General features: G+C 35.5%; 1 protein-coding gene across 3 annotated transcripts in view; it reads left to right on the top strand.

Annotated features, from left to right (window-relative positions):
• Window positions 1-13027, top strand: part of SLC26A7 (solute carrier family 26 member 7) — a 55322-nt gene that overhangs the window by 40826 nt on the left and 1469 nt on the right. Inside the window, exons 11-17 of one of the 3 annotated variants that reach the window (XM_069853128.1) lie at window positions 2995-3101; window positions 4118-4184; window positions 7192-7329; window positions 8442-8490; window positions 10290-10390; window positions 12125-12179; window positions 12267-12388. In XM_069853128.1, coding sequence (XP_069709229.1) covers window positions 2995-3101; window positions 4118-4184; window positions 7192-7329; window positions 8442-8490; window positions 10290-10390; window positions 12125-12179; window positions 12267-12388 — 639 coding nt within the window. Of the gene's footprint in view, window positions 1-2994; window positions 3102-4117; window positions 4185-7191; window positions 7330-8441; window positions 8491-10289; window positions 10391-12124; window positions 12389-13027 lie in introns of those variants that run through there. The other 2 variants (XM_069853126.1, XM_069853127.1) reach the window with 2 other exon arrangements.

Genomic DNA, 13027 nt, shown 5'->3' on the forward strand with positions numbered 1-13027 from the left:
TTATCCTGTTAAATGTAAAAGGCATAGCTCAGGAGCCAAACTCCTCACAGGCCCCTTCCAACTCTGGAGAGAAAAAAAGACTAAAAATTTTACAAATGACTTCACCAGGAAATGACCACAGCTGAGGAACAGCTAAGTTGTATACCTGACTCGTAAATCAGGAAGAATGGCAACAATCTATGGTAAAAATTGCATGGTGCTGTGATGGGAGATGTAGTTATGGATATATGAATTGTAATTGTAAGCACATTTATTAATTTAAAAGGGTGTAAAGAATGCTACTGATTCAGCAATTAAAGCAGATCCAATAAGAAGGACATGTTAGGGTACGATTCATCTCTTCCCAAAGTAGGCAGCAGTGTAATCAGGTAGGAGTGTGGTGAACTGCATCCTAAATTCCTCTCACTCTGATAACCAGATCTCCATTGATTATGGTGGGAATCTAGACAGCTCACCTTGCTGCAGACATCTGTGCAGTAGATAGTTAATGCCAAGTTAATACCCAATAGCTGATCATCTCAGTTTGCAACAAAGAGGGAAGTTTACAATCTGGTTTCAAATCAGTATAGAAACATTCAGTGTCACAGTATCTTAGTATTACATAGTTTAGTCCCTGGCTCAGGCAGTGCTCTCCCACTTCTTCACTTCTCCTGTTTATATGCTTTTTTCCCCCTCCAAGTTCCCATTTCACATTCCCCTCGATAGTGGGAGGGTAGATCTTATGCAATGAAAAGGCCTACATGAAAACACACTATCCATAGGCTTTTGGAGGCTGTTGCTATATATACAGTCACAGTACCTCTCAATGCTTCAGACACTTTTTGATATATGCAGAATTCAACATAAATCGATATCTCCTACTCGTTTCTTGCCTTCTTTTTAAGATTTTTTTTTAATTACCACAGTGCAAGGATATTTTTAAGTTGAATTTTGTTTTGATTTTTGAGAATAATATGTGCCTATAATACATTATTGTTAAAACTTGAAAAATGATTTGATTCTATCTGCCCTGGAATATGCAATAACCAACTTGAAGTAAGTTGCCAACAAAAGCTTTGATATTTTTGTGACTTATTTGTTGAACCTTGTGACAACCCCTGCACAAAAAAAAAGTCTGTCAAATCAACATAACTTCATTCTACAAGCTTGACACTATCCTACCTAAAAAACCACTGACTCCAGGCCAAAACAAAGCAGTAGAAGGGTGATTGACAAATGAGAATATGATTGTTTTGGCTCATCCTCCAGAACAATGGCAGTCTCTGATTACAGTTAAGATTTAAGATCCTAGCCTACTGAAGATGCATTCAACTAGCTTTCTCAGTACTCAGCAGCACTTCAACATTTTTGGCTTTGATGCTTCCTATGTAGACTTTGTGTTGAGTTTTCATGATTTCTGTTTTCTTCTGATAAAGAAGAATTTTGCTTGCAGCAGTGATTTAGTCAGATACCATGAGCCTTAGGTCTGCAGCTGAGGTGATTTGCTTGATCTCATGTGTTGTTAAGGATTCAGCCTTATTAGAACTGCCTAATACTTGATCTCTGATTTTCAGGTTTGTAGTGCTTCTATTAGCTTTTTAAAAGCATATACTGGATTCATAAAACTAAGAATTACTTTCTCACTGATTAATCAGAACTCAATGTTTGTTGCTTATAAAGATGTCCTTTGCAAATACATGTAAACCAATTTTTTATAAGATGTCATTTAAAACATAAGGGGAGATTGAGCTCTGTTTCAGAGAATGAGCTACCTCTTTACCTAGCCCCTGGGCTGTTAAAGAGACTGCAAAACCTTTTGCAATAGTTTGGAAGATGAGGAGGAAAAAGTTTCTTGGTATAGTCATGTAACACCCTGCGCTCTGTGAAGCCCAACTTAGTACTGTTTGACTTACATTTTATAATTCATAAAATAACAATTCTGAAATCTCCTCGGCAAAATGCCTGTGGTTAGGCTGAAAGCTTTCCATTGTCTCTGGCTTTCCTGAGCTAAGTGGAAGCATCAAGAAGGATAATTTTAACACTGATTGTGCCATTGTGATGTGATCCGTTCCTCTGCAAACATTAACAAGAAGCACTGCAATTGTGAAGCAGGCACCTGTGGAGATCAGTATATCCACAGGAGTGAAAATACTTTCCATTCTTCTTTAATTTTTTTTTTAATAAAGATTAGGTGGCAGTCTTTACTTAAGGCTCCCTCAAAGAAAGAAATATGTGCTGACATTTGGTTGGTATAAGAAATCAAGTAATTTGTATTTTTCTCCTTGCAATTGTAAAATTTGGATATTTCTCTGACATATACATCATTGTAGTACGGAAATAGAACTGGTCATTTCATTTAGAAAATCATTGAGAAAAAGCTTTGAAATGTTAAAATCTTTTGGCGTTTTAATATTTTAAATTCCTATTGAAAGTGTTTTTTGTTTTGGATATGCTTCTTTGTGGGTTTATCTGTTTGTTTTTTAATTGTATTTAAAAGTAATCCAAAGTTTTACTAATCAAATATTGCAAGATGGGGAAGTAATCTAAAATCTCTCCATTTCCGTGTGTAGAAGTGAGTTCCCCAATAATTTTTATTTGTTATAGAATTGTTTTAGTCAGCTATACTCTGACAAATGCCACTTGTAATTAACCAATAATAATTCCTGCTTACAAAATTAGAGGGAGAAGAGCTGTTTATATGTGACCTTAAGGGTACTTTATTGTCTAAAAGGAAAGGAAGATTTTAAATGGATGCAGTGAAGAAGGTGACAAAAGCTTGCAATGTGAAAAATCTTACATAGGTTTTACAAAACCACTGAGTTGTTTCTGAATTATGCTGTTGAGGAGACATTATTTTAATCACTAATTCAGTCTTCAGTATTTCCCAGTTCAAAGATCCAAATAATAATCTCTGAAAAACTATCTTCATTTTTAAAATCTTCATTTTTGATTCATGAAATACACACTACTACAAAAAATAAGACTAATCAACGCTTTCTGTTTCCCTCTTTAAAGGGCATATGGATTAGTACTTATGTGTTTACAATATGCTTTGCTGCCAACATGGGACTGCTGTATGGTGTTGTCTCTACTATAGTAATTGTGATTTTTCGCTTTCCCAGGTGAGAAATAAATGTATTCAAATGTTCTGGTACCACATCATTATGTCCACTTTCTTGTATATTTCTTCACATTCAGAACAGATGTACAGTTCACCAAATATAATAGTGAAATTCCAGGGACTTAGTGGCAAAAAACCACAAGATAAGAAAATTCAAAAGGAAAACCCACACTTCTGCATTTACTGTAGGTTAAGGATCTCTAAAACATTTCGTATTATGGCATTATTTTGTGATTTCTCTCAGTATCACACATCTCCATGACACGTTACGTGAAGTCAGATTAAAATCAACAGGAATATCAATAATATAGTTTCTGTTTCCATTAGATATTCATTTGCTCCTTAAGGAGAAAGTATGTCTGACAAGTCTTAGTAGCTAAAGCACCTTTATAAACTCCTAGATACTGTGTTGCATAGCAGTTGATAGTTGACATTTTCACTTCTAATAGATATTAATAATACATAACTGTGCAACTATTCTAACGTCTAATGAAAATTTCATTATAAATCCTATGTGTGAATTAGAAAATCCAGGACAAAGAAATTAGAGCTGGTACAAATTAATATATTCTTTTGCATATAGTACAGTTGCTACTTTGGATCATGACTAAAGGAAAATGTCCCTTGAGGTTCATCATCATTTTGTGCTGCAAAGTTAATTCATAGTTTACTCGTTCTGCAAATGACTTCCTACTTGCAGGTGGTTGATTGCATCAACATTGAATCTCACCAAAATTAAGTACAGTATAGAAAGCTTGATTTAACACTTGTTAAAGTTAATGGTATTAAGCATTTGCGCATAGCTCTGTTCTCATACGAAGTTGCAGAACCAGCATGAAAATTGGTCAAAATTACAGTTATGGAAGATAGTTTCTGCTTGAAACAGTCAGTATTGTTTTGTTTATCTTCTCCTAGTTAAAGAACTAAACTTTTGGTAAATTCCACTATTAAAGGAAGAGTTAAGTTTAAGACCACTAATGATTTGCCTTAAAGTTGTTCTCTATGTATTGGTTACAGAGCAAAGACACTGAATTTTAAAAATGTTAAAGAAGTGGAATATAAATACAAAACAGAAGATAATTGTGTAAGTTAAATTATCTTTTTGTGTATGTGTTCTTCACTAATTAAGATTTGCTTATTTTCTTTCATTAATTACCAGATTGTAATCAGTGAGTCAAGGGACTATTGTTTTTAACTGATCACTTGAAATCTAAAGCCAGCATGACGTAGTAAATACAAAACTGGTCTAGGAATAAGAGACTGGAATAATCTCCTGGTTGTGCTGCTGGTCTGCAAAGTGAAGTTAGGCAAGTCCTCTTAGATCTATTTATCTTAGTTTATTGATTACGTTCAAGTTAGTAATTACTCTTTGTAAAAGTTTACTAATTCCTATGTCTAAGGAATGTGTCTATGTCTTCCTCTTGTCAGGAAGGGCAAGGGCTGTCTGAGCAGACAATAGCTGTTTCTATGTTTTTGTAAAGTTTCTGTGTTTCCTGAAAGGCCTTTGGCACTCTCATCCGCAGCCTCTTTTCTATCCCATTTCTGCCACTAGGCCCTCATGATAAGACTGTCTGAGAGGACACTGTGTGTGGCTGGGGAAGGAGGGACAGCATTATGAAGCTGTCACAGACAACTGCACACATCTCACTACCCTGTACTCAATCAAGGCTACACTCATGTGAAAATTAATGGAAGAATCTCTTCAAAAGACTGCTTTTCAAATTTGACTTCTTGCAAACTTAAACCTAGCAATCAGAGATTTTAGATTTATCTTCCTTGCAAGTATCAGCCAAGTTGCTTGTGATCAAGCCTATGGTAAGAAGAGAAGGGTAATGACCCAGAGAGGTGAACTGCCTCCTCCAAAATTAAATGATAGGTCAGCAGCCAAGAGAGAAATAGAATCATATGTGTTATCAGCACAGAGTCCCATCACTAGGATATCCTGCCTTCTCTGCCATGGCAGTTTCTGTCATCTTTCCTTTCTTGATGCTTGTGAAAAGTCTTAATACCAGTAAGCAACAGGCTTAGCAGTTATTACCTCACCATTAAGAAGCCCTCCTTTATTTATTTTTTCTGGCAAATGTTTTCCATCAGAGCTATCTTGAGATTAAAATCTGAACTTGAATTGGGAGGTTCCTATTTGCATGTGCTGGAATGTGTAAGGCACATGAGAATGAGGATTCCAAAGTGTGAATTAAAACCACTGTTGTTGAGGCTAACCCAGCTGTCAATTATTATGTCACTTTTCATCCTTAAGAAAAATGTTGGAGTAACTTTGTCAGAGATGGGTAAGCAAAATTTGATTTGCTTGCTTATTTTTGTATCAGTACAGAAAATATTTTGTACAAATCCTTGTGAGTCTTTTTTTTAAGGTTAACCACTCCCCTGCTCTTTTTCTCCTAAATCATTAAGATTAATGCCAGTAACCATGTAATAACAAACTAGTGTCTGCAGACAGTGGGGAAAATAACATTTTGTTAAGAAAGAAAATTGCTCAAGAGCGTATTACGCAAAACAAGGAAGGAAAATATTTTTAAGAGTTAGAAAAATGTTTTTAATTTAATTTAGAGTCACTGGGTTGTAGCAGGCATTTAGGGTAGTTTTTAATGTATGAATGTTAGACTGATCCAAGTTCCTCTGGTAAAAAACGGCTTAGACATAAACAACAGGACTACTAAACATGGAAATATGCACGCTTAATGACCTACCATTCCATTAAGGTCTGTGAATTTATAGGGGTTATTTAATCGATAGAAGAAAAGACACTTTAATGTGGAAAAGATTCAAGAGGGTATTTAGAAGCTTATGTGAAACACATTGCTTCACAGACAATCACTGAACCCTTATTGAAGGATAGAGAGTGCTGTTCAGACTCCATGGGGCAGTTGCCAATATCTTCCTAAGTGACAGCAGGAACAGACCACCTGAAATAATTTTCTTTCTTTCTTAGCAAGGACACAACAAAGAAGAAGTCAATTTTTCTCAAAACAGTTCTTATTGAGAAAGAAGCTATAACCAAGCCAAAGGAAGGAATATTTGAGCCAAATTTGTCACAGTTGTCCTTACTGATGCTGGACAAAGTTTATACATATGTCTACCATCTGCTTGACTTGGCCTTGCAATTTGAGCCTTTCAAATTTCACACCTTGTATTTTTGAAAGATTATTAGCTTCTTGATCATTACAAGCTTTGATCCTTGCACATCAGTCTTCCTTTTTCTCAGTTTTCATCTTCCACATTTCCAGTTCTGGTATGACACCAAAGTGCCCATGTCTCCACTACAAGCTGCGTATAGCATTGGTTTTATGGGAATCTATGAGCTGTCTGGGTATTTATACATTTAAGCACTTATTGCTTTCTGTTTAACTCTTATTTTAGATATTTGTTTCATATAATCTTAGCCATTTTAATTGCCAATTAGGCTTTGCCACTTGACTGACCAAGGTATGTTGATGATGTGATATTTACCACAATCACATTCATAGGTAAATTGCACAAAGACTCTATGTAAAGCTCCTGTGGTTCATTTCCTCAGTTTTGGATGCTTGAAATATTTCCTTAGTTTGTATGATGGTGGCTGTGGTGGTGTCTGCGAGATTGTCTGGTTCCCAGAAGTCTGAATAGTAGACTACAATAAGGAGGTAGTTTGTATGGTTTATGATGGAGACTTCTATTCCTGTTTTGATTGAAGGTCTGTTGGGAAAATTGTGTATTTTCAGTGCAATCCTATGCTGTTTCAAACTACTTGAAAAACACTCTATGTCTCAGCTCCCCTTACTGGTGTTTGAGTTTGACCTTGTTTTGTTAGAAAATACTCACATAATCAGATGTTTTATTTCAGTAGTAAACAGATATTTTCTGTATCCAGACCCCTTTTTACAGCTACTGATAGGAAACTTTATTGCATATAGCACATTTGTGGACTTAAAGCCTTTTGGAGAACTCAGAATCAGAACACTGATCTGCCCTCATGGTCTGCTGCTGACCTGCTGAGGTGTTGTCAGCTGAAGTGTTAGCCCATTAAAATTAGCAAAATGGTGTCTCCAAAAGCAATACAATCTTTTCAACATTATGTTTATTTCTTTCCATAGGAATCATTAAAACAGGTAAAGATAATTTCAGTCAACAGCCCATTAGTCTTTCTGAATGCCAGGAAATTTCATGCTGACCTGATAAAGATAATCGAAAAGGATAGCACAAGCATCCAGGGATGTGAAGATGTAAACAAGGTAGGATGTACTATATGCTGCAGTAATCATGAGAACAGCACTGATGGTCATGATTGTTTTCCTTGTATTTCTTAAAAAGTGCAGCCAGATACTGAAATGGATATAAGAAGGTAGGATTGCAGATTATTAATTTGGAACAGAATGAAGTTAATCCTTATCTTAATCAGATCCAATACAGATTATTTTCTTATTATTACTTGAAAAGCATATAACTACCATTTCTGCATATTTTCCTGTAATAGACGTTAAAGCACTGATCCAAAACTCTTAGAAATTTCTGGCAGAAATTACATAACCTTGACTAACATAAGGTTGTGATCTTAAAAAGACAACGAGTAGCTACAAATCTACTTGAATAAAATATGATTTTTATTTTGCTGGAGATGAGTGTATGAGAGATAGACACTTCATTTCTGTTTCTAACTATAAATAATTATGGGATAATTAGGAAGAAGGTACAAACTGGCTAGAGTTCTTCTCAAAGGCAGTGTTTCATTTCCTGCACTGATTATATTGCAAAAATAAACAGTACACAAATTACGTGTAACTCAATTTTGGAGAAAATTTCCGTAAGTACAGTATTTTTTGATTTCATCTGTACAGGAGTACTGCAACTTCCTACAACACTTCCTAAGAGGGAAAAGAAGTTCCTGTTATTTTTCTATCATGGCAATGAAGACATTCCAATACCATTCAGTTCTTACTGTACACAATTTCATCCAGTTTGGCATATTGGACTGAGAAAATCATAACCATTTCTTACATGGGTTGTTAAAAGACAGTGTTCAGCAAGGTGTACCTACCATCTCTGCTTTCTTCAGCCAAAGAGGTGTGGTACTCATACCTGCTTTGATGGGTGGCTTCTCCTTGTTCAGAAATTCAGCTTGGAAATTACGCTACTTTATTTCCTTGGTTCTGCAAGGCTAACTGATTTGGATTAGTATAACAACACCCCAAACAGAGAGAGATTACTTAAAATTTGCATGGAATTAATTTTTGAGTTAATTTCATGTTGAGAAACAGAATTCTTACGTATTTCACTGATTTTCTCTGCTTACATACATTGGACTAGTTTTCCTTGGTATGTTAATAGTTTGTTGCTTTTATTTCAGTGTGAACAGAACACATTGCTCTGTTTATTTTCCAATGGAAGTTGCCATGGTGAGTTTTTTATCTATAAATTATATTAAAACCAAGATGGATGCAAGTATGCAAAATGGTTCCACGCTTTTCTATTTATTTCTAGGTGAACTCAAGTTGTCTGGAGATTAATATTTTCAGTTAGGTCAAACATTCAATGAAGTGTGAGTGCTAAACAGTGTTAAACTTGGTTAACCTTGACAAAACAGGTCTTATTTTTATTCTGTTCTTAACCGATTTTAAGATTTCAGAAGCAGGGAACCCATTAAAATGCCTTTTCTGCAAGAATCTGTGTTTGTTTCACAGGAATCACTATGTGCATCCTGAGACAGAGATATAGTGAGGAGGACCACTTCCCACGTTATTGCCTAAACTGGTCTTTAGACAGACACCTAGGAGGCTGGTTTGCTATGCTCTGGTTTTGGTTTTTTTGCATTGATTGTGGGACTTGAAAACTAGTATGCAAAAGTAAAAATAGGATAAGATTAGAGTAATGTTAAATATTTGTGCTCTTTAATGCTGCTTAGGAGAAAATCTCAGAAAACATCAACTGAATTATCAGTGACACCACAGGCATCAGTGTGTATCAGTAGAGGAGAGAATAAAGAAAAAATAAAACCCTAAGGGTTTGCTATCAATTAAGGATAAAGCTGGATAGTTCCACTCTTCCCACATTTCATAATACTTAAATCAAACCAGAGCACATACACTCCTAGGGGAGAGCTTCAGCAACCTTTTGCAGAAGATACTTTGTACAGATAACTTCATTATGGATGGAATTAAAATATTGTGTTTATTTAAAACACTTAGAAGCATTAAGGACACAGTGAAGAATCTGATTTGAGGAACGTTGTTTACACTTATTTACCAGCCTCATGACATTTTTATGATACCATAGTGTTTAGTTTACTCAGGGGTGATAGAATGTTTTGCTATAACACAGCAACACAATGGTAATGGCTACTGAAGACTATACAGGGCTATACTGTAAAATACTAAAAGAGTCCAAGTCTTTTCCTCTGCTCTATCAAAACTATTTAGCTTAACCCATCTTTGGATTCAGAATTCCTTTCCTTCATTTTTATTTTTTTACTTTTGTGCATTATGATAGCTAAAAATATGTTCACAAAGCAATGTAAATAAGATGTGTGTTATTTTCTAGTTTTCCCTTTATGAAAGCCAAGAATCATTTATATATGCCCTAGTTTAGGACACATTTAGTACAGAGTGTGCTTAATTTAAGCACAAGATGGCCTGAGGTTGCAGAATGAGTATAAGACCTTTGCAAATCTTACCAACATGTTATTCATCCAGCGTCAATACATGGTAGTATAAAGAAACCTGACCAAATAAAACCCAGCACAGTAAACCTTTAGGAAAATGAAACACTCCACTGCACATATTTTTCTTCTTTATAGGAGGATATTAGTTAATATGTAAGCAGGCATTTAGGCACCACAGAAATGATTATATTATTTGTGTATTGCATGTAAACTCTTCCAGACAAGCCAAGATATTGTCCTGGATCATTTAGAATTTCATGTCTGAAGACACAATTCTTTAATTCTTAGGACAGTCTTCTTGTTTAGAACATCTCACTAATACTATATTCTGCCTGTCATCACTTCATCCCATTGCTCTGAAGATCCTTCATTTGTGCTTCTGATATGTGCCATTTGCTTGACTGATACCTTAGTACATAATAGTAAAATTTTTATTGTGGTAGTTTGTAATTATTTTGTTGAACTATCATTATTCTTGTATGCATTTCTTGACTATTCTCCCATTTAATTGAAGTTATTCATTTATCAAATATGTAGGTGAGTCATTGCAGTCATGTCACATTGAGCAACCTGCTTTGATATTAGACTGCAGTGGACTGCATTTCTTTGACTACACAGGAGTCTCAGAGCTGCTTCAGGTATTCATAGCATCAGACAAATTTTGTATGTAGAAATATAATTACATATACAAGTTATTGGGGCCAGCTACTAGTCACCTTGCTTATACCAGTGGATAAACTTGTCACTCATGGAAAAGATGAATGCAGATTTGGTATTATATTAAAATGCACGATGTTTATATTAATTTTAAAAAATTAATTCTAAATATTTTGGGTGACATTCAGTGTAAATGTAAGTATCTGTATGCGATGGAGATGAGTTTCTGAACAGTTTTGGTTTTATTTTTAATTTTAAGGCTGTTTTAGGTCATATTTGACCCTGTCACATCAGTTATATCAGTTGCAGTACAGGCATGTGCAGGTTTACTGCTTTAAAATTTCATCTTTAAATTCTGAGATTTTATCTCTGTGTCCTGCTTTCTGCTAAGACAGAGGTCTTAGTGATCTCCATGTTTTCCCCTGTGGGTTACATACCTAGCAGGCTGGGTTCCTTCAGCATTGCAGGAGCTCCAAAAAAGCTCCCAGAAGATTAAAATCAGTAACCACATAATGAACAGTTCTATATAGAGGATGAAAAATTATGTTCAAAGGTATTTCTTATATTTCCATTGGGTCCAGCATTTAATAGTTTTATAATGGGTACAGATTTAAGTGGGTATGCAAGGTTTAGTTCATGTAATTCTTCTGAGCAAGATAGAAGATTAGATTTGAGCTTGGGTCTCAGCCCAGGACTTTTCTTAACCTAACCATTCTCTCAATTTACTGCAGTGATTAAGGAGTGAAGTAAGTGCTGCCTTAAAAATGTTAAATTAAAACTACATATATAGGTAGGAATATACTCAAAAGAAAACTGGAAAAATAAGTTTAGTTGAACTTATTCTTTATTATGTCTCCCTTCAAAATATAGGGCATTCAATAAAGCATTAATTAAAAAAAAAATTGTGAAACTTATTTTCAAACAATCTTACAGACCTTAGAAATGCAAACAACATTGAAGAAATGTTTGACAAATTTATGAGAGCTAAGCCCATCATGTGAAGTGTGCAGGTTGGGAGTGCAGCCTCTGAGTGAAAGGCTGGTCCAAAACTTAGTTAGACAGAGGAGGAACACACTTACTGTGTCCTTGTTATACTCCTTCCCACATACCATCACTGCTGCTAGATTTAGAGGGAATTTTAGACTGAATCAGGCTTTTGCTTTATTTTTATTTTTAAAAATAGTGTATTATGTGGCTCTCATTGAATCTCTTGTCTCAGAATTGTTGCAATGTGCAGGGATTGTTTCATAGGAACTGTTTTGGGCGTTCCTCATCTTCCAGAAAAAAATCCCTACTTCCGTTCTATTTTCACATTTTTTAACTTTTGAGCTCTGTGAAGTCTAGCATTTTCAAAGAAAGAGCAAAGAACCACTTACTGTAGAATGTACTGTGATTGTTATGGTGCTTTTCTGCTAGACTGATGGAAGTTTCAAAGTTTTCTAGGTCTGATTCACCCTAAAAAATACAATAAAAAACGAAAAATTGTTAATCAAATTCAGATTTAATTCTCAGGTAGCTTGAGGATGGGGAGGATATCGTTTTGGGTTTGTAGTATTTGCGTTATATAAGGTCTCGCTCTGGTGGCTGCTGGAAGTATAGCATCAACAGCAGCAGTTCATGCTCTCTGCCTGCTTTGAATGTGTTCCTTTTGTGTGTTTTATTCTCTATTGGTATTTTGAATAGGGTCATTTTGAATTTCATATTTTCACATATAGATTTACATGGACTGTAAAAACAGACACATCGATGTGTTTCTAGCACACTGCAAAGGCAAGTACCAGCTTACAGCAAATTTTTTAACACAATGATTTGTATATCCTCATTACCTTATCAGTGCTCATGTTCTCTTTCTTGCAGCTTCCTTGATAAAGGCAATGCAGTATGGTGGAAATCTTGAATCTGAAAAGCCTGTCTTCTTTGAATCTATTTCTTCGGCAATCAACGCCATTCAAATTCACCAAGTGAGACTTACAACAGGGGTAGGTGAAATCTGGAGGGCTTCTTGGATGCTGATGCAATTTGTCAAAATCTGGGAGAAGTCTTAGTTACCCCGTGAACATTTCGTGCAGAAATCTTTGTCTTATAAATTTTTTCCTGCTAGCACCCTCTTCCCATCACCTTCTCTCCTTTAGCAACAACTTCTTGGCCTTCTACAATAGGTCCAGGGGCACTGTGTTGCACTGAATTAATTTAGGTGTGTTCTCCACTGGAAGTGTAACGTCATCCAGAAAAAACTAATGTTTCTTCTTGATGAGGCAAGTTAACTCATACCCCGTTCTGCAGTGCTGAAACAACAATCCTTTCCTTAGCTGGGGTTGCTTAAAGCTACTTCACACAGCACTGCACTTCTGGATACTAAGCCCATTGTTTTCTAGCTAATGAGGTTTTCTTTGCCCTGCACTGTAGTGTGCTGGTGGACATTGGTGGAAAGAGAGGAATTACACGAGGTGGAAGAGAGAGAGAGGAAGAAGAAAGACTTGGCTCAGAAACTGAGGCTTGAAAATGCATTTGCTTGAACATGTATTTACTCACTCAATAATAATTCCTGCTTTCCTTGTTAAAAGGCTGTAAACTTAGGCTTTCCTTGTAAACTGCGTGAGCCTCTTCCATAGCAAACC

The sequence above is a fragment of the Phaenicophaeus curvirostris genome, chromosome 3, assembly GCF_032191515.1.
Source record: "Phaenicophaeus curvirostris isolate KB17595 chromosome 3, BPBGC_Pcur_1.0, whole genome shotgun sequence".
In the NCBI taxonomy this organism is placed as follows: domain Eukaryota; kingdom Metazoa; phylum Chordata; class Aves; order Cuculiformes; family Cuculidae; genus Phaenicophaeus; species Phaenicophaeus curvirostris.